The sequence below is a fragment of the Pelobates fuscus genome, chromosome 6 (assembly GCF_036172605.1).
Source record: "Pelobates fuscus isolate aPelFus1 chromosome 6, aPelFus1.pri, whole genome shotgun sequence".
In the NCBI taxonomy this organism is placed as follows: domain Eukaryota; kingdom Metazoa; phylum Chordata; class Amphibia; order Anura; family Pelobatidae; genus Pelobates; species Pelobates fuscus.
Window position 1 is genome coordinate 56,714,040 of NC_086322.1, and position 21,207 is coordinate 56,735,246.

Below are 21,207 nucleotides of genomic sequence, written 5' to 3' on the forward strand. Positions count from 1 at the left end.
GGGTTAACAATATGAGTAAGTGGGCAACATTGAGAGAAGTAATGCCCCTCAATTATCAGCAACAATTGGGTGTTTAAAAACACAATGAGGCCTGGCACCAGCAGTGTATTCTGGTGGAATTTCATGACACTTCCCTACTTCTTGGAGTGTACCAGATTTGTATTGGGGCATAGCTATATTTGCCAGACTAGGCAGCTACCTACACACACCTGTCTAAAAGGGCAGCTCACTCAGGATACAAATGTGCATTTTACCTTGGGGTACATGGTAACTGCATTGTTTTTCTTTTATTTGTGGAAAAAATGAGTGCCACGCACAGTGGCGGAACTACCTTGGTCGCATGGGTCGCAACTCCAGGGGACCTGGCCACCCTGCGGAACCCTGCAACCCCGGTGCCCGCCTTCCACGTGTTGCACTTTAACCCCTTAAGGACCAAACTTCTGGAATAAAAGGGAATCATGACATGTCACACATGTCATGTGTCCTTAAGGGGTTAAGGGGCCCATGGTGCGCTTTAACGGCATGACCGGGCCCCCTGTGATGACATCAGAGCTGGGAGGAAATGACTGCCCCGTCACTTCCTCTCAGCAACCACCGGGAGCCGCGCGGGGGGAAGGTGAGGAGGGAGTCAGAGTGGGAACTCTGACTGCCATCACGCTGAGCCACCACTGGACCCCAGGGAAGTCTAAATGGTAGGAAGTCTAAAAGGTAGGAAACAGGAGGGTGACTAAAACATTTTGTATATGTGTCTGTATATGTGTGTGTTTGTATGTATTTGTTTTGTATATGTGTGCCTGTATGAATGTGTCTGTATGAATGTTTCTCTGTATGAATGTTTCTCTGTATGTGTGTCTGTCTGTGTCTGTATGTATGTATGTGTGTCTGTATGTATGTGTGTGTCTGCATGTATGTTTGTATGTATGTGTGTGTGTGTGTGTGTGTGTCTGTCTGTGTATATGTTTGTCTCTGTGTATGTGTCTGTATGTATGTATGTGTCTCTCTGTATGCGTCTGTATGTATATGTGCCTGTATGTGTGCGTCAAGGAGGTAGCAACAAGAAAAAGCTTAAAAAAAATATTTTGGGGGAATCTTCCATCAATCAACTTTTTTTTTTTACATTAAATTTATTTAGAGGGAAATCACACTTGGCTGTTTACATAGAACACATAATTACTGAGAAGACCTCTTTCAAGACCACTTCTATGTGAATCTGTGATCTGTGTAAATCCCTCAGCTCAGTGTAAATGACTTCTAACTTGTGCTCTACGTAAACGCCTTATTTACCTACTTAAATCGTATTCTGTGACACAGCAAGGCATGCCTCTACTCACCTTGTCACTTGGTACACTCCTCTTCCTCTTTGGCTGCTGTGTGGGTGGCAGAATGTACAGTTCCGCCGTTGTAGGGAGGCCCGGCTTTACCACAGTCACTAGATTTTGCTCAGGGATATTTGTTTCCTGTAAAAACAGAATTAAAAGGAAATGGGAATTCTAAATTACAAAAACAAAAAAAAAACAATATTACTTAAAGAAGCATGCATTTGAATCAAGAGGATTTACAGGATTATTTACTAAAATGAATTCAAAGTGAATTTCAAATTCAAGGTAAAAAAAAAAAAAGTTGAACTGGAAACATTCTCTAAGCCAGCTGTGCTTTCAATTTGGTTACTCTGGCCTTAAATTTGAAGCCTCACTTCAAAAATTCCATTTGAAGCCTCACTTCAAGCTGAAAGACTGTTAGAAGTGAAACACAGGAAAAAGAGCAGAGGGGAGAGACGCGAGATGGATTCGAGATGTGAGCGATGAAGAGAGAGTCAAAAGAGGAACGGGAATGATTGAGAGAAGAGAGGGAACTAAGATGGGTGATGCTTGATGAGAGATAATGGTGATAGAAAGAAAATGAAGGGAGTGACACCACAGAGAGAAGAGAGTACAGAAAATGGAGGGAAAAGTAGGTTTGTTACATAAGCTTCAAGCAATCTGCAGCAATTCCAAAAAACTAAAGTGGAACATTCAAACTGAGCGTTTGAAAAACAAAACATGTATAACAATAAAGTAGACACTGCTACACTGTAGCCAAGAACAAATTGCTACGAATTAATTCTTAAACAAGTAAAAGAGGTTTTACTGTGTATCAAAGAGTTGCCAACGGCTCACTGTAAGCCAAGTGGACACCACAAAGAGATCAGGTTACCCTGCAGGAACAAACAGAGCTTCACTGGGAGCTTTCATTTGGACGTACTGATATATTCCTCCTGACAATAATATAAAAGATCTGTAAATGAGATCTTGTTGAAGGGTAATTTTGTTTCACATCACGTTCCTAAATAAACTTTTTTTCCAGCCAATTAATAATGACGTCTGCCAAGGCTGAGAGATGTGAATATAAATCATGCCATTTTTGGGATAGTCGCAACCAAATTGTAAAACCTCAAAGAGGCAGAGTAAGGTAAAGAAAGTGATTAATATTCAATAAAACCCTAAACCAGAACGTCCTCATTTTCTTTCAATCACAGACATGGAAACAACACAGACATTTGTATTCAATTATAGTCTAATCAGGCTCTTGCAGTTAGCGAGACATGTATACATTGTGTCATGTTGATTTTATGATGAATATTGCAATATTTATTTTCGTGTCTCAAACTAATTCAATTGATAGCTTTAAAGTGAGTTTAAAGGTTATTACAGTGACTAATGAGGGACCAAAATGCCTTATTTAGATCATTGCCTGTAAGGTTTAAATGTGGCACACCTGACTATTGTGAATTTCACCTCACATGAATCTCAGTCGGCATAAGACCACTGTGTATACTGACATCTACTGTGAGAATTAATCTGAGTGCTCAGAACAAAATGTAGGAAAAACACACACACACACCCTTTGCATGATGCTGGATACATTAAAAAAAGTTAGACAAACTAATATGTGATAGTGGAACTGGATCGTTATTCAGTGAACTAGCTCTCCAGCTGTTTGCCGGCAATGCAGGGTGAGATGGTTTTATATATACCAGCAGGAGAACGTCTAATTAAATACTACTTAGTTTATTGGGAAACTGATTGAATATAGCTTTATTTTTGCAATATCATGTTTGCATAGACAAATGCAATGGCTCTATATATGCCACTGGTGTAAACATGTAATTTCAGTCCTAAAAGAGATATACTTTCAGCTTCAGCTGGGAGTCCCCTCCACTTTCAGTGCTTGGGGAGATTGGCGCCATCTTGTTAGATGGCGTCGGACTGCGGCGACCCGCCGGTGTGGACACGATTGTCAGGATCGGGACAGGGATCCAACACGCAAAGTACAAACAGGTACAGGGTACGTATACCGGACCTTAGAATGGCCGGACTAACGTACGGAGAGTATAGAGAATGGTCAGAGACAAGCCGAGGTCGAGGGAACGAGAGGACAGGTAAGCGAGGAACAAGCCGGGTCAAGGATAACAGAGGTAAACAGAGTAAGACAAACGAGCCGGGTCGGAACCAAAAGGATAACTGAAAAACACCAGAGCACTGTGTGACTAGACAGGCTAGAACCACGACAGGGCAATGAGCAACAGGGCGAAGTATGTTTAAATACCCTGGCTAGAGAGGATAGACACGCCTCCGACGAGTCCTGATTAGTCTCCAATGGATTGGAGTGACAGGTCGTTCCGGATTGGCGTCATGACGTCGGTCTCCGGGCGCCATGCTACATAAGGAAGTGACTCCCTCGCGGCCGGCGTTTATGTGACCGGGTCGACCGCGAGGAACAGGAGAAACCTGGCGTCCGGACGGATAAACGTTTAAGTCTCTACCTCTCTCGGAGGCAGAGACTTCAGGTACCCTGACAGTACCCCCCGTCTCAGATACGCCCACCGGGCGGAAGGAACCGGGACGAGATGGGAAGCGGGCGTGATACGCCCTGCGGAGACGAGGAGCATGAACATCCTCTTGAGGTACCCAACTCCTCTCCTCAGGACCATATCCCTTCCAATCGACCAGGTATTGTACCTTCCCCCGGGATATTCGAGAATCAATAATAGAGTTAACCTCATACTCCTCCTGACCCTCCACCTGAACAGAGCGAGGAGGGGCTGTTGTGGAGGAAAATCTGTTGCATATAAGTGGTTTCAGCAATGAAACATGAAATGAGTTAGGGATGCGTAAGGTAGTAGGCAGAGCTAGACGATACGCAAGTGGATTGATACGAGTCAGCACCCTGTAAGGTCCAATATAACGGGGAGCGAACTTCATGGAAGGCACTTTTAAACGGATGTTCCTTGTGCTCAGCCATACCCTATCACCTGGAACAAAGACCGGAGCCGCCCTTCTACGTTTATCAGCGTGTTTCTTAACCAGCATAGAGTTGTGCATAAGGATTTGTCGAGTTTGATCCCACAACTTCCTCAAATTGGCAACATGAACATCAACCGACGGCACCCCCTGGGAAGGGGAAGCCGACGGAAGAATAGACGGATGAAAGCCATAATTCATGAAGAAGGGGCTTGAATGAGTAGAATCGCAAACGAGATTATTGTGTGCAAACTCCGCCCAAGGAATCAAACCGACCCAATCATCCTGGTGTTCGGAAACAAAACATCGTAAATATTGTTCAATTTTCTGGTTGGTACGTTCAGCAGCTCCGTTAGACTGAGGATGATAGGCAGAAGAAAAGTTCAATTTGATACCAAGTTGCGAACAGAAGGACCTCCAAAAACGGGAAATAAATTGGGAGCCTCTGTCAGATACAATTTGAGAGGGTATCCCATGTAGGCGAAAAATCTCCCTAGCGAATATCTCTGCCAATTCGGGAGAAGACGGGAGTTTAGGCAGAGGAATGAAGTGAGCCATCTTAGTGAATCTGTCAACCACGGTGAGGATAACAGTCTGTTTTTTAGAGATAGGTAGATCGACAATAAAGTCCATGGCCAAACAGGACCATGGTTTCTCTGGAACCTCTAAGGGGTGCAGGAATCCACATGGGAGCGTATGGGGTTGTTTGGTTTTAGTACAAACCTCACATGCAGCGATGAAATCTTTAGTATCCCTACGTAAAGCAGGCCACCAGAAGTCTTTAGTGATCAAAGCATACGTCTTGCGAATACCAGGATGTCCCGCCACTTTGCTGTCATGGAAACACTGCAACAGTTCCAGTTGAAGAGCAGGAGGAACGAAATGTCGACCCGCAGGTGTCTGTTTAGGTGCTAGATGTTGCAGCTTAATGATCTCGGCCAGTAACGGGGAATGAATCCTGAGATTCGTATTAGCAACAATATTGCATTTCGGAACTATAGAAGAAAGAACCGGTTCAGGTACAGTAGAAGGTTCATATTGGCGAGATAAAGCATCGGCTTTAGAGTTCTTAGAACCAGGTCTGTAAGTCAGCACATAATTGAAGTGAGTCAGGAATAAGGACCAACGAGCTTGCCTAGAGGACAAACGCTTAGCCTCCCCAATATAGGACAAGTTCTTGTGGTCCGTCAAAATAGTAATAGGGTGTAAGGTCCCCTCCAATAAATGTCTCCACTCCTTTAGGGCTTTAATGACCGCTAACAGTTCCCTGTCTCCGATGTCATATCTGCTCTCAGGCCCAGAAAGTTTCTTGGAAAAAAAACCACAGGGGTGCAATGGTTTGTCCACCCCTAATCTTTGTGACAAAACTGCACCTACTCCTGTCTCAGAGGCATCGACCTTGTGTAGAAACGGCAAAGTCGTATCAGGATGGACTAATATCGGAGCAGAAGCAAAAAGTTCTTTGAGATTCTTGAAAGCAGCGAGAGCCTCAGTAGACCACGTCTTAGTATCCGCGCCCTGTTTGGTCATATTGGTAATGGGCGCAATAATAGAAGAATAACCCTTAATGAAGCGCCTATAATAATTGGAAATCCCAATAAACCTCTGAATAGCCGTGAGTCCCTTAGGCAATGGCCAATCTAAAATAGACTGGAGTTTGTCAGGATCCATTTTAAAGCCTTCCCCAGAAATCACATATCCAAGAAAGTCTATCTGGGTCTGGTCAAAACTGCATTTTTCCAACTTACAGTATAAACCGTGTTGCAGAAGTTTGTGTAATACCTTTCTGACTTGTCTATGGTGGGTTTCAATCTCTCTAGAGTGTATGAGTATGTCATCCAGGTAGACAATAACACAATCATGTTGAAACTCCCTAAGAACTTCCTTAATCAAATCTTGAAAAACTGCAGGTGCATTACAAAGACCAAAAGGCATGACCGTTTACTCATAATGACCATAGCGGGTATTAAACGCTGTCTTCCACTCGTGACCTTGCTGGATTCTCACCAAGTTGTATGCCCCTCTGAGGTCCAACTTGGTGAAAATTTTAGAGCCCTTTAGCCGATCAAAGAGCTCGGTAATCAAGGGGATAGGATAGGCATTTCTGATGGTTATTTTATTCAGGCCTCGGTAATCGATACAAGGTCTGAGTGAACCATCCTTCTTTTTAACAAAAAAAAATCCAGCCCCGGCAGGAGAGGAAGATCTCCTAATGAACCCCTTGTCTAAATTCTCCTGAATATACTCCTCTAAAACAGAATTCTCTTTAGTGGATAGAGGGTATACATTGCCCCTGGGAGGCATGGTACCAGGTAATAGATTAATTTTACAATCAAATGTCCTGTGTGGAGGTAGTGTATCAGCGTTCTTCTTGTCGAACACTGCTTTTAAGTCCAGGTACAGAGGAGGTATCTGTATCCCCTTAGACTGGTTAGAACTGTCTGGTGTGTTAATTACAGCCAAAGGAGATACCCTGCGTAAACACCTCTCCTGACAACCCTGACCCCATGAGAGTATCTCCCCTCTCTCCCAATCGATATTAGGGTTATGTCTCTTTAACCATGGGTACCCCAGGACTATGGGAACAGAAGGAGACGAAATGAGCATAAGTGATAAGTTCTCCTCGTGTAAGATACCAACCGTTAGGTTAATGGGTATAGTCTCACGAGAGATAACAGGCTCGAGTAGCGGTCTACCATCTATGGCCTCAACGACCAAGGGTGTATCTCTTAACTGGGATGGGATAGTGTTTTTAGTAGCAAAGGTTTGGTCGATAAAATTCTCAGCAGCTCCGGAATCTATCAAGGCCATAGTCTTTAGTACTCCCTTCTCCCACGTTAAAGAAACTGGTAGCAGAAGCCTGTGATCTTTATAATTATGCGTAGAGGACAAAATAGAAACACCCAAGGCCTGTCCTCTAGAGGAACTTAGGTGCGGGCGTTTCCCGAGCGAATAGGACAATTCAGGCGCAAGTGACCTCTGACTCCACAATACATACATAATCTCTCCCTTCTCCTGTACTGTCTCTCCTCTTCTGAGAGGCGAGTATTGCCTATCTGCATAGGTTCAGGAAACAGTGGGGTATTGGAATCAGGACTTAGAAATGCGAGTGCTAATTTAAAGGCAGGTCTCAGGTTCCTCTATCGAGTGTTCTGTCTCTCTCTTAAACGCTCATCAATACGAGAAATGAACGAAATTAAATCCTCTAAATTCTCAGGGAGTTCCCTAGTAGCAACCTTGTCAAGGATAACATCTGATAACCCGTTCAAGAATACATCCATATAAGCCTGCTCATTCCACTTGACTTCTGCCGCCAGAGACCTGAACTCTAGTGCATAATCCACTAGTGTTCGGTTCTCCTGTCTCAGGCGCAACAGTAATCTGGCTGCATTGACCTTTCTACCAGGCGGGTCAAAAGTTCTTCTAAAGGCAGCTACAAAGGCATTATAATTATATACCAACGGGTTATCGTTCTCCCATAATGGGTTGGCCCATCTCAGAGCTTTCTCAATGAGTAAGGTGATAATAAATCCAACCTTTGCCCTATCGGTAGGATAGGAGCGAGGTTGCAATTCAAAGTGAATACTGATCTGGTTTAAAAAACCACGACACTTCTCAGGTGAACCACCATAGCGTACTGGTGGGGTAATACGGGAAGAGGCACCTACAGTGGCTACCTCTAGGCCTGAACTTACAGAGGAAATTGGAGTAGGACGCGTCTCCTCTGGTGGGTTATTAGCACGAGATAATAACGCCTGTAGTGCTAAGGCCATTTGGTCCATTCTGTGTTCCATGGCGTCAAACCTGGAATCAGAGGAACCAACCTGACTGTTTGTACCTGCAGGATCCATTGGCCCTGTCGTAATGTCAGGATCGGGACAGGGATCCAACACGCAAAGTACAAACAGGTACAGGGTACGTATACCGGACCTTAGAATGGCCGGACTAACGTACGGAGAGTATAGAGAATGGTCAGAGACAAGCCGAGGTCGAGGGAACGAGAGGACAGGTAAGCGAGGAACAAGCCGGGTCAAGGATAACAGAGGTAAACAGAGTAAGACAAACGAGCCGGGTCGGAACCAAAAGGATAACTGAAAAACACCAGAGCACTGTGTGACTAGACAGGCTAGAACCACGACAGGGCAATGAGCAACAGGGCGAAGTATGTTTAAATACCCTGGCTAGAGAGGATAGACACGCCTCCGACGAGTCCTGATTAGTCTCCAATGGATTGAGTGACAGGTCGTTCCGGATTGGCGTCATGACGTCGGTCTCCGGGCGCCATGCTACATAAGGAAGTGACTCCCTCGCGGCCGGCGTTTATGTGACCGGGTCGACCGCGAGGAACAGGAGAAACCTGGCGTCCGGACGGATAAACGTTTAAGTCTCTACCTCTCTCGGAGGCAGAGACTTCAGGTACCCTGACAACGATATTGTCAAGTGTCCCCGTGCAGCGCCTCAGGGATCCTGTCTGAGTGGTCTCCGACCCAGTAGGCTTCTTGGTACGAACCATCTCGGTAAAAATGAGGGTTCAAAAGCTGGTTTAATCGGCTTGAGGTGCGGAGCTCACTCAGTGTGCGACTTTCTTTATGGACAGGTAGGCCAATCCCCTCCCTAATTGTATTTATTTATTTATAAAAATATTTCACCAGGAAGGATACATTTAGATTTCTCTAGTTTTTAAGTATGTTACGTTTATTTTATTTAAATAAATGTCATTATAGCTTATTATTATTCTCACTATTGTTTACAAGACATTTTTTGGGCACACCCATAATAATATTTTTAATTCAATTTTACTATTTAGTTGTTCTGTTTGGGTTTCTGCCTTTTTAAAATGTTAATATTTATAAATATATATTTTACTAATTTTTAATATCCACAATCCCAGTTTGGTTTCTGGTTCTGCAATGGAAACATGGCCGTTTATGTAAAATTACTATGTTTTACATTGCGGTGCTAAAACCACAGGTCCACTTCACTCAGACCACTTGATTGAGATGAAGTGGTCTTAACCTCACACATCTATTTCTTGTACAAATGGTGGACCTTATCCTGCGTATAGTATCCAATTGTCCAGTTTTGTAGTATAAATAATGTGTTTCTACAAAATTAGAAGATAATGTACATAGTAAACATGAATGTATCTTCATACCTTTGCTAGTAATCGAGTTACAATCTGACCAATGTCTTCTCTCCACTCAGGAATGTTAGGGTTATAAGTATCTAGGTGTTTGCTGAATGTTAGAGGAAGGACTTGGAATTCATCTGTAATAAATTGGGAAAAGTATTTATGAAAGTAATGAAACCTCATATAAAGAACTGTGCACACAACTCTAAAACAGATCAACATTGAACTATTTTACTGATAAATCAATCCAACCATCCCGCACTCAAATCTTAAAGGAACACTTTAAACAGCTAAAGCACTTCAGCTTGCTGACATGGTTTATATGTGAAGAGTATGTCCTCTTTTTTGTTTTACAAAAAGTGCAGATTTTAATAGAAATTTACACTTTTATAAATTAACCTTGTTACACCCTCCCGGCTGTCAATCAGACATCCGGTCCTGTGACTTCCTGGTTTGCTTAGCTCATTTGAGCCAAACTCAGGATTCAGACAATTGCCAAGAGCATCTGCATTGCAAAGACTTCTCATTGAGCTGCATTGGGAAGTCTGTGATAGGACAGCCACAGAAAGTCTGGGCGGGGTTAGAAGGGGAGGGCTTGCAAAGGCTTTAGACTTTTTATTAAAATTTTCCATTGAAGGATGCCATCATAAAATCAAACAACTTTGTAGCATATAAAGTACATGGATCTTGATTAATATTTTTGGATAAGCTTGTCAAACCATCACAATCTGGTAGAAATACTTTTCAAATGAGTTACCTCCAGAAATCACCAATAAAATATTTGGGAATTTTGGTAGGTAAATCATTTGAAAAATATTTTTCTCACAGATTGTGATCATTTGACAAGCTTATCCAAAATATTAAATCAAGGTCATGATGTCATCTGCAGACTACGTATGGCCTACCTACTAGCAAATGTATAGATTTATTTTTATTTTTTTTATCACCAATTTGACCTTACAATCTTTGGCATGGATCGTGAGCTAATTCGAGCAGGGCCTTCTTCACTTCTAAATATCCCCTATGTAAACTACTGCGGATTACGTAGGGCGCTCTATAGATGCTATTAATAAATAATACAACAAAAATACTTTTTTTCTCACCAAAAACTCTGACTGTTTTAGAATCCTGAAGCATCGAGTTCCAATATGTTACTTGGACGGTGACCGGAAATGTCCCTGCCTCCGAGAACCTTGTTACGAGGTAACTCTCCAAAGTAAGAAGCGGCTAAAAGAGAAACAAATAGCCACATTAAAATTCATCGTGCAGTTAGTCTTTGGAGATGTTCCTACACCATGTATTTTCTTTCCCAAAGACAGAATATTTCTAAGCACATTACATTCAGGTTGTATTGCTGTATTAGTATCAAATTCACCTTGTATGGAATAGAAAAAAAAAATGAATTCAGTGTGTTAGACATTATGAAAATATCAGTACGCAGCCAAAGATTTGTTGCTGATTTATATACGAGTTGCGGTAACGACCATCAGGAGTAATTTGTGTTAAAATGGTTGACGGCAATAAAACAGCGCTTACCTGCAAGTTGTCTCCAATCCACCAGTAGAATACTGACAGGTGGGCATACTCTGGCTCTATAACAGCTGTCAAATTCACTTCTTGGTTCCTGCCAGCGACTGGCACTACTTCTAGATGCAGGGCCTGGAGAGGAGCTGGAAAAACAATCTAACCCATTAATTACATTTCCCAATCATTCCTTAATCATTCTAGCAATACACGCTGTCTGAAGGGTTATCCGAGCTCTCCCTTACACAGCAATTCAAAAATATTATTTTTGAGTTACATAACGAGCCATATGTACTAACAAGTCTCAGGCAGTAAACTATGTTTAACTCTTAATATGTCAGGGGAACAGATATTGCCTTCCAAAGTATATTTATTAAATGTATCTCCATGGTTGTTTAAAAGTCTGTTTCCAAGTTATCCTGTACCTGCTTATTGAGAATGGGAGGAAAAAAAAACCAACAACCTAGCCAATGTGAAGGGAACCTCATAGAATTTTTCATCCTGATGACGGTTGACAACATGCTTTTCAGAGTTGGTTGTTAAAAAAAACACGTAAGACATCCAGACCACTTCATCTCAATGACTGATCTGGGAAATGTCCTTTACTTTTAACCTTTCAATGTAAAACATTGCCATTTAGCAGATATGTGAATGTCTACATTGTAGGGTTAAATACTCCCCTAGTGGCTCTCTCCCTTAACAGCCATTAGAGGTGCTGTGAGTCAAACCTAGTTATTTTAGTAATCCTCCATTTCAATGAGAACACAGTGCTGGCCACATATGTGCTTTTCCTCCTATGAGGAGCATTGGATTGGACGTTTAGAAGCATTTGTGTGATGTTGCAAAAGGCGGATAAAGCAGCTGTAAAGACCCGATCTCGGCACTGGAAAAAAGGTAAATAGTACCCTTTATTCTAGTTTTTATTTTAGCTTTAGGCGTACATGAATCTAAATAAAGAGGAAGACAAGAGGCGCTAGGAATACGGGTTTGAAGATTATATTTACCAAAACTAGGAGGGTCAAGTAGACCTCCTATACTAAAATAACAAATAAGGTGCGCTGTGTCTTTATTGTCAAATTGTACAAAACAATGCAGAATGATATTATACTAAAGTGCATATAAATATACAAAGTGCCAGTGTGCATACATTTTAGTGATGTGGGCACGTCCTCACGGACCTCCAGTGTCAGTTTTTATGCAATGCTTTCCTATGGGGAGGTCTAATGCGCGTGCGTGGCCATTGCCTCGCATGAGCATTAGGTCTCCCCCGCCGGTTGACGTTGGCGGGGGAGAAGCATGGGCAGAACTTGACCCAGTGCTGATAGACATCATCCCTGGATTCAGTTTAGTAGCTGAAGGGGTTTTAACCCCTTTTTGCGACATGGGATGGAAGGTGGGAGGAAGGGGGGCACTCCAGGATTCTTTAGTGCCTTTAGTAGCACTGGAGAGTCTCTTTAACTCATTGGCTGAAAACATCAGCTGATTGCTGTCAGCTAATGAGCTAAGCTCTAAATTGCAGAGCTTTGCTCAGGAGAGCTTACAGAAGTGCCTGTTGTGGGTCTCCAGGTAGTGGAGACAAGGAGCAAAACCTAGTGCACCTCAGGTAATAAGTCTATATCACTATATATCAGTATGTAGTGGTTATGTTGTTTGGGGTGTTCCTTTAATCATAATATAATATATTGCATCTAATCACATGGATTTCAAGATCAGATCCAACATGGGTTTACTTCAGGGAGATCATGCCAAACTAATCTTATTGATATTTTTGATTGGCAGCTGATATTTAATGTAGATAAATGCAAAATAATGCTTGGCCATAAAAATCCAAGGGCAGAGTACACAATATTTTATAGAGTCCTAACCTCAACATCTGAGGAAACGATTTAGGGGTAATTACTTCAGATGACTTAAAGGTAGGCAGACAATGTAATAGAGCAGCAGGAAATGCTAGCAGAATGCTTGGTTGTATAGGGAGAGGTATTAGCAGTAGAAAGAGGGAAGTGCTCATGCCATTGTACAGAACACTGGTGAGACCTCACTTGGAGTATTGTACGCAGTACTGGAGACCGTATCTCTAGAAGGATATTGATACTTTGGAGAGAGTTCAGAGAAGGGCTACTAAACTGGTTCATGGATTGCAGGATAAAACTTACCAGGGAAGGTTCAAGGATCTTAACATGTATAGCCTTATACGGCTCTTCTAGCTATAAGATAAGGCCAGGGACTAATGAAAGTATTTAGAAAATTGGGCAGACTAGATGGGCCGAATGGTTATCTATTGTATAACATGAGCTTGCAAATGGTTTCACACTGCTTTTGAAAACGTGTCCAAATTAAGAATATTGCCCATTTTATACCCCAAATGCTGCACATCCCTCATTAAATTGTCCAATGTACATTCTTTGAATCTTCTGTCCTACATCCTTCGACGACATTCTTCTCACTCTCCCATCTCACAGGGTCAGGTTTCTTGTCCAATATTCTTCATTTGCTTCTACACTTATAAAACCTTATAATATTATCACTTTCTGTCAGCGATCAAATGTAATATCCCACTCTAATAAACCTTTCTGTACATGTCTTCCCATTCCTGTAACTGGATTGTAATTCACGGAAAAAAAAGAGATTCCTACATAAAGTGTTGGAAGTGAATACATTAAATTGGTTAGAAACATAGATGAACATGAGTTTAGCCCTGTGATACAGGGCAGGAACAAGACACATCATATGCAAAAGTATGTCAGAACAAAATAGGTCAATTTAATAAATGCTTGCTGTCATTATGTAGACCAAACACTATCAACCGTCCATATGTTGTTGTCGCTGGCCCTCTAATAGTCAGGTAGGTAGCTCTGCTGCTTGTTGTTAGACTAAAACTTCTATGATCCTGAGACAGACTTTACAAAATCTGATCAACCATCATAAGTGTTGTAGCCAAGACTGGAGAAGCCTCTTATTGGTTTTGTTAACTTAATGGAAAAGGCATGCCAGGTGTGTCCATCTGCAATGTGATTCCTGTCACTGTGCTTATTCCATAGTGAGAAGAATAGAAAGTGACAGATTGTCTACTTACATGAACCCCTTCCTTACCAACCTGGTATATACATCAGCTACATTTAGTTTTGCTTTGCAAAGCTATATAAAAATAAGGAATATAGCCTGTTAAATGCAATTTTAATTTATTTCCTTTTGCTCCAGTGCAGGTCTTCACTTAGCAGAAACACTAACATCCTGTTAACCAACCTGGGTTGCTCTTCATGATCTTCTCACACTTATGAATATATGGCTATATACCTCTACTTATGGCTGTTTCCCAATCTTTTCCTTACTTTGTTCCTCTCTCATCACACGCTCCACTTAGAAACATGGAATGTGATGGCAAATAAGAACCATTTGGCCCATCTAGTCTGCCCAATTTTCTAAATACTTTCATTAGTCCCTGGTCTTATCTTATAGTTAAGATAGCCTTATGCCTATCCCACGCATGCTTAAACTCCTTTACTGTGTTAACCTCTACCACTTCAGCTGGAAGGCTATTCCATGCATCCACTACCCTCTCAGTAAAGTAATACTTCCTGATATTATTTTTAAACCTTTGTCCCTCTAATTTAAGACTATGTCCTCTGGTTGTGGTAGTTTTTCTTCTTTTAAATATAGTCTCCTCCTTTACTGTGTTGATTCCCTTTATGTATTTAAATGTTTCTATCATATCCCCCCTGTCTCGTCTTTCCTCCAAGCTATACATGTTAAGATCCTTTAACCTTTCCTGGTAAGTTTTATCCTGCAATCCATGAACCAGTTTAGTAGCCCTTCTCTGAACTCTCTCTAAAGTATCAATATCCTTCTGGAGATACGGTCTCCAGTACTGCGTACAATACTCCAAGTGAGGTCTCACCAGTGTTCTGTACAATGGCATGAGCACTTCCCTCATTCTACTGCTAATACCATAGATGTGTTTGACTTTTATTTATCTAATTTTCTTTATTTACAATATGTGAGAAAATGACATTTCTGCTTCAATTGAGAAGTTCCTGGAACTGTCTGAAATATTGCAAAATGAGGTATCATATAAAATCGAAACCATTTTTTATCCTTGATTTTAAGCTTTTTTTTGAGCAGGGCTCTCTTCATCTCTTGTGTAGTATTTTGAGTGTCAATTATATCCTGCTATATTAGCTCCACTGTACAATTGTAAAACATTGCAGAATATGTCAGATCTAATGATAGTAATAATAAATTCTACCCACTATTTTGGTAATGGTTAAACCAATAAACAAAAACATATAATTATGTAAATACCTGAATAGCAAACTGCACACAAAATCACCGTTTACCTTGTCCTAGCTATTCTTTCCATGTTTAAAACAAATAAATAAACAAACAAATACCAATTTAATAATTAAGACATTTATGTAAAAAAAAGAGAAAAATATATTAATTATTTGAAAATGAAAACAGACTGTTTTATTTGTAAATATACTGTGTTTAGTCATAACAGAATCCTAGTCAGTTGGTAATAAAACAACAAAAAAAACCAAAAAAATAAGAAAAAAAACTAAATCTGACTTCTAGAGCGTAAATGGAGGCGTTAAGGCCTGTGAAATATGTTTATAATGTGACAAACTCACCTTCACTATATTACCATATGTTTTCTTTTAATGTCATTATCTGTCTAAATAACAGAGACATAATAATAAGGTCTGGCGAGATCCGGGGACGGCTCATCCAACAAAAAACGTAAACCATTCCAAATATTATTTGGCTGAATAGAGAATATATTCCTACCATTAGTCACAAGCAGAATGGCTGTATATTGTTCTATTTAAATATTAGAAATTATCTAATTATACTCAATACTGCCAGCAGGCTCTTTATGGAATTGCTGGAGATTAAGTGGCTGGGATGTATATTGTAATGATGTATTGGAATAAAGATCTGTTACTGAAAGTAATATCGAGGTTCTGTGGAAACGATGATTAAATGTTTATTTGTAGAGTTAGGATAGATTAGAACAAGACCCGGCAAAAGTGTAATATTAATTGACGTAAGAAATATAATTAGTAGGGAACAAATATATATAGACCAGGCTAGTGCACTGGGTGCTACTGATAGGGTACTGATAGCGAGAGTTCTCTATCTATACACAGACTAGAAAGGGATAGTAAATTATATAACGAAAATAATTATGTATTAATTAAATCACTTTCAGGGTTATTCACTATAGTGAGAATTTAAAGTGAATTAGAAGAGAATTGCTGAACTAAAAGTGTTACAAAATCAATCAAAACTTAGAAGAAACAGCGTTCTATAATTTAAAAGGAGTAATTAATGCAAAAATAAAATATTTATTAAACTAGTTGACTTACAGATAACCTGCACGTAGACCACAGTTTCATCGGATCCAGCCACGTTTTCTGCTTTGACTGTTAGTCTGTAGATTCCAGGACTCCCGTACTGAATTTTGAAAGGTCTGTCAAGCTGCGTCAGGTTTGCGTAAATTACTTTGCCGCCATTTCCTAGGTCCACATGATACTTGGTATTGAAAATATCACCCTGTAAAATGAAAAGTAAAAAAATAAATAAAAATAAATAGCTAGTTTAGCAAAACTATAGCAAAATGTAATTAAGGTGTTTAGAAACTAAGATTAAGTTGGTTGTCTACTGGCCATCATAAAAGAGACGGATTTAAAAAGTGGGTTGGTTGCTGCCACTTTGGCCATGCTCTCCAATTTCATGTTCAGCCAACCTTTAGCTGATTTGTAGAATAAGACCAGCTTGGCTGTTGACTAACCATGGCCTGGCAGTATGATTTTCAGTAACCGATGAACAAAGTAAGTTAGAATTGATCAGGTCTCAAAACCAACCAAGTGTATAATTTAAATTAGTGAACTCAAGGACTTTTCCCCACCAGTTTCTTAGTTACATCAGAACTGATATGAGAAATGAACCAGAGCCTGTAGTGGTTCCATTAAAATCCTACCGCAACACTCAAATCAAATTGGACTGACTACATTTGAGTAAAAGCTGTTCAGTTAAAGTGAAAATCTAAGCTGTTCAGTTAAAGTGAAAATCAAAATATATCTTGGAAACAAAAAGGCAATAGTCAAGGTCATTGTGTAATGTGGTAAATAGTGAATTGCTGCGTTCCAGGTCATAGGAGCCTGTTTTGTGAGATTTAAGGGGGTTTGAGTTCACAGGAGTAAACAGGTGAATGGGGATGGATTCTCCAGGTGATCTACCAATCACACACTATACCTACAAAAAGCCACGCACCATCATTTAGGTCTTTTGGCATGGCCATTATTTTATTGACTCAAAGTAAAACTATCTATGGAGGCATTGAATTATTTTAGGCAAAAATAATCTCTACAATGAATAAGAAAACATAGTGCGGCTTAAGTTGACATTCTCTTAAACCAGGCCACTTAACTATTTTAGGTTTAGAGATTTTATTGAACGATTAAACATGCAAAACATTCATAGAAACACTGCAGAGGACATAAAAAAATGGAAAAGTGAATCAGGTAACCATGAGGACATTTGGCCACCTAATTGGTTGTATCATATTATATGTCTTGGTGGTGAATTATGGACTGGAACATTCAAATGTGTATAAAGGCCCTCTATGGACAAGTTGGCATTCCTACAGGTTGTGAAATCATCTTTCATGACATAGCATTTCTCAAATACTATTTTACCATTTCCACCAGGCAAGAAGTGATCCCAACCTCATTTCGCTTGCTGATGTTGCATTATCATGAATACCTGATCCTGTTGAATGATGAAAGTGATGTCTTCGAAAGGTTTCACCACCCTAGAATCTTCTTGGAAGATGACTTGCAGGCCTTTTGGCGCAATCAAAGAGCAAGGATATCGAACCAGCTTTTCTTGCAAGTCAATTCCCCCCTCACATACATTGGATACGACCTTCCTGTATCTGTGTGAGAGTACAGAGGTTATATGTATCAAACTAACAATGTCAGATTTTAATGTGGTAAATGGACACAAGCCCATGTGCAAGACAGAGTCAAATATTTTACTTTCTGCGACCAGTGTTTTGTTTCAGGGTGGAAGCAATGCTCAAACGTTTTCAGGACATTTTTACATGAGCACAGAGTCAGTAGCATTAATTTAGTGAGCCCACTTCTACTGCTATGCAAAACTGTGGTCAGGTCTGGGTTTGAAATTCCCCTTTATTAATATTTTAACCAACTAATGCAGGAGTTTATCATTTGAACATTAAGGCTATGGTGTCACGTTTCAACCTCGTATGTATAGATGGATAGCAAAGAATGTATCAGGGAGGCAAAAGAATTAGCAAATACAGAGAACCAGCACTTTTCCCCCCTGACCGATAAAGCAGGCTGCACTCACCTGTGTTGACCACAATACACTAGACTAGCTACAAATACTTCTCTTTGGGATTTCAAACATTTTGTTGTAACAGTGAACCAATGCTAACATGAGATACATCTATAATTTGATACCTCTTTGGCAAGTCCAACAGAGAGGTGCCAATGTACTATCATTTAAAGTGTTAATATATCACTATTATATAACAGGTGCACTATTGTAGTATAATACCAAAATAGACAAAGTGCTACTAATGCATTTTAAGCTGAAATCTTAAGGCATTTTTAACATTCTTAATTTTATCACTAAATTTGTTAAAATGCAGCTGAATTTGGAATCAAAAAATCAGAAACAATGTGCCGTCTGGCTAAGTAAAAATATTGGATTTTGTAAAGGTCCGTCATGCTGTTTTGTCCAGTAAGGTGATCAGACAAGATTCTGTCAGCTCTAAACTTAGTCTCTCTGAAAAGAAGACCCATAACTAATTCAATTCACTTTGGCCTATCCCTGAGAAATGGCAGGATTTACCTGGCTTTCCAAGGACACCTATAGCGGCTTTCACTCAAACAGCCACAAGAGTGTTTCCTGTTGCAGTCCTTGCAATCGGCGTCTCGACATTCTAATGCATCTCATTGAACAGATGCTGATTGGCGCAATGTGGCAAATGCTGCGTATGTGCAGGAGCCTCCCAATGCTTCTCAATGGGGAAGCATAAGATTGGCTGAGATTATCGTTAATGATAATCTAAGCCGGGGCAGAGAGCGGCATCCAGTTCAGTTAATCTTGTTTAGTTAACCGTTCTTTGTGGAGGGGGAAAGAGAAGGGAATAACCTAAATATTTAGGAAAACACTTTAATGTTATAAACATTTGTGTTCCTTTTTCGAGTTTTCTTTCTTCTTCTTCCATTTGCTGTGAGGAGCAGAGCTATCCTAATTGTGTATACTGCTACTGAAAATAGTCAGGAAAATAAAATTACGTAAGTGTGAATACATTTTCCCTATTGTGTTTTTCACTTGGTTTTAAAAATACTCCTGTTCTTCATAAATTATTCTTAAGGGTTAAAGTCCATCAGACAGAGTAATCCTATATACATAATATTAAAAGTATTGTTATTGAAACAAACTGACAGTTACCACGAAGAAACTGACACCAACTGAATTAGTTACTCATTTGTTATGGGTTTTCTAATTATTCTCATTTTCATTTTTTGGGCAGAAATTCCAAATCATATTTAAATTGGATAGGCCTAGAGCAGTCATTTATTTTCTACCCGGTCACAATGTTTATTCTAAAGCACGATGCTCTTTACTCTTCAGTGATTTAAATGCTCCAAGAAATTCATGAATTTCTGCTTGGTTGGGAAATACTAACAATGAATTTAATTAATACTCTGGCTGACGGTAGGATGAATTTTAAATGAGACATAGTGATGTGTGCTAGATGTTTATTCAATAAACTGAGAGGAGGGGAGTGCTAAACACTAAGCGCCGTTGATGAATATAGACCTAGATTTATATTAATGTAAGTCTATATCAAAGTCAAATAAGCTTTTTTCCTGTACCTGATTATCAAATTGTCTAGAAAAGACTCTGGGCCAAGCTTGTTAATGTTGCTCAATGATCCTGGTATAATAATGAAACTATTCTGATAACTGCTGCTTTGTAGCATGTAGCCGGGCCCGGACTGGAAAAAAAACAACTGTGGACATTTTTTTATACCAGCCTAGTCTAGTAATGCATCTTATCACACACTACACATATATACAGGTGGAAAATCCCCTGGAAAGATTGAACACATTTTAACCAACCTTTATCCTTAAACATAAACAAAAGAGCTGCCCTATTCTAGTCAGACGTACATCTTACAGTCCGTGTTACATCCCCATAACCCTGCCGTCTTGTGGGAAGTCCAGTAATGGGAGTGAAAACATTGACGGAATGCTGCTGTATGTATGATTTAAATAAATTATATTTTGTTCAGTCGTCAATCCTATGAGTGCACTCTGCGTTGGATATAGTTTGACACCAGGGCATGAAATATTGAGAGACAGACAGGGTTGTTCAACTTAACTAAAAATTTGCGACTTAAAATCTAACTTGCAAAATTTGGGCTAAAATAATCAAGCTGTCACTATAGCCGAGTTGGGGAATTTTTCAAATCTGCTATTTTGGTCTAAATTATGCAATTCAGATTTTCACTTCCAGAAATGATACATTTAGTGAATAACCCTATGACAAAGGCAAAACTCGTTACATTTATATATGTGTGTAATATCTCAGTGTATTATGCATAAATATATATGTATGTACATGTTGTTACGATATTGTGGCCTGTTACTGACTAATGTGAGCACCTGACTTTAACCGCTCCTCGCACCTGACTTTAACCGCTCCTTTCACCTCCCATGGCTCTTACAAAAGTGGCACCGGTGATAACATGCGTTACATGCGTTTTAGTGGCTAAAAACACAAGCTGCCAAACAGCATTAGACTCACACCACATGTATGCAGAATGTCCAGGATTATGAGTGCTGGGACATTCTTAGCATGGTGTGACCGCCTTCTTCGATGATGTTTACCACAGTCCACCCCACGTGTCGCAGCTTCCCCTCAGGCAATTTTACAGTATACCGGTAGGCCAGTCCGTCCCTGCATGAAACCAGGGCCGGACTGGACCACCGGGATACCAGGAAATTTCCCGGTGGGCCGCGGCACCTGGGGCTGGACTGACAGCCCCATTCATCACTGGCCAGGCTCCTGTAATCCCGGCCGGCCCGAGCAGTGCGGCCGCACAGAGAACCATGGGAGCAGCTCGCACATGGCCGTCCGGGATTGAAAAAAAAAGAGGAAATATATATATATATATTGCAGCGGGGGCAGAGCTTACCGGCAGGTGGGGGCGGAGCTAAGCGGCAG

At 40.5% G+C, this 21,207-nt stretch overlaps 1 protein-coding gene across 2 annotated transcripts in view; it reads right to left on the reverse strand.

The window, feature by feature from the left end:
• Positions 1–21,207, reverse strand: part of SORCS2 (sortilin related VPS10 domain containing receptor 2) — an 863,802-nt gene that overhangs the window by 27,852 nt on the left and 814,743 nt on the right. For both annotated transcript variants that reach the window (XM_063457743.1, XM_063457741.1), the window contains exons 18-23: positions 17,704–17,875; positions 16,305–16,491; positions 10,948–11,081; positions 10,515–10,638; positions 9,436–9,548; positions 1,332–1,457 (exon numbers count right to left, since the gene is read on the reverse strand). In XM_063457743.1, the coding sequence (XP_063313813.1) occupies positions 1,332–1,457; positions 9,436–9,548; positions 10,515–10,638; positions 10,948–11,081; positions 16,305–16,491; positions 17,704–17,875 (856 nt within the window). The remainder of the gene's footprint in view (positions 1–1,331; positions 1,458–9,435; positions 9,549–10,514; positions 10,639–10,947; positions 11,082–16,304; positions 16,492–17,703; positions 17,876–21,207) is intronic.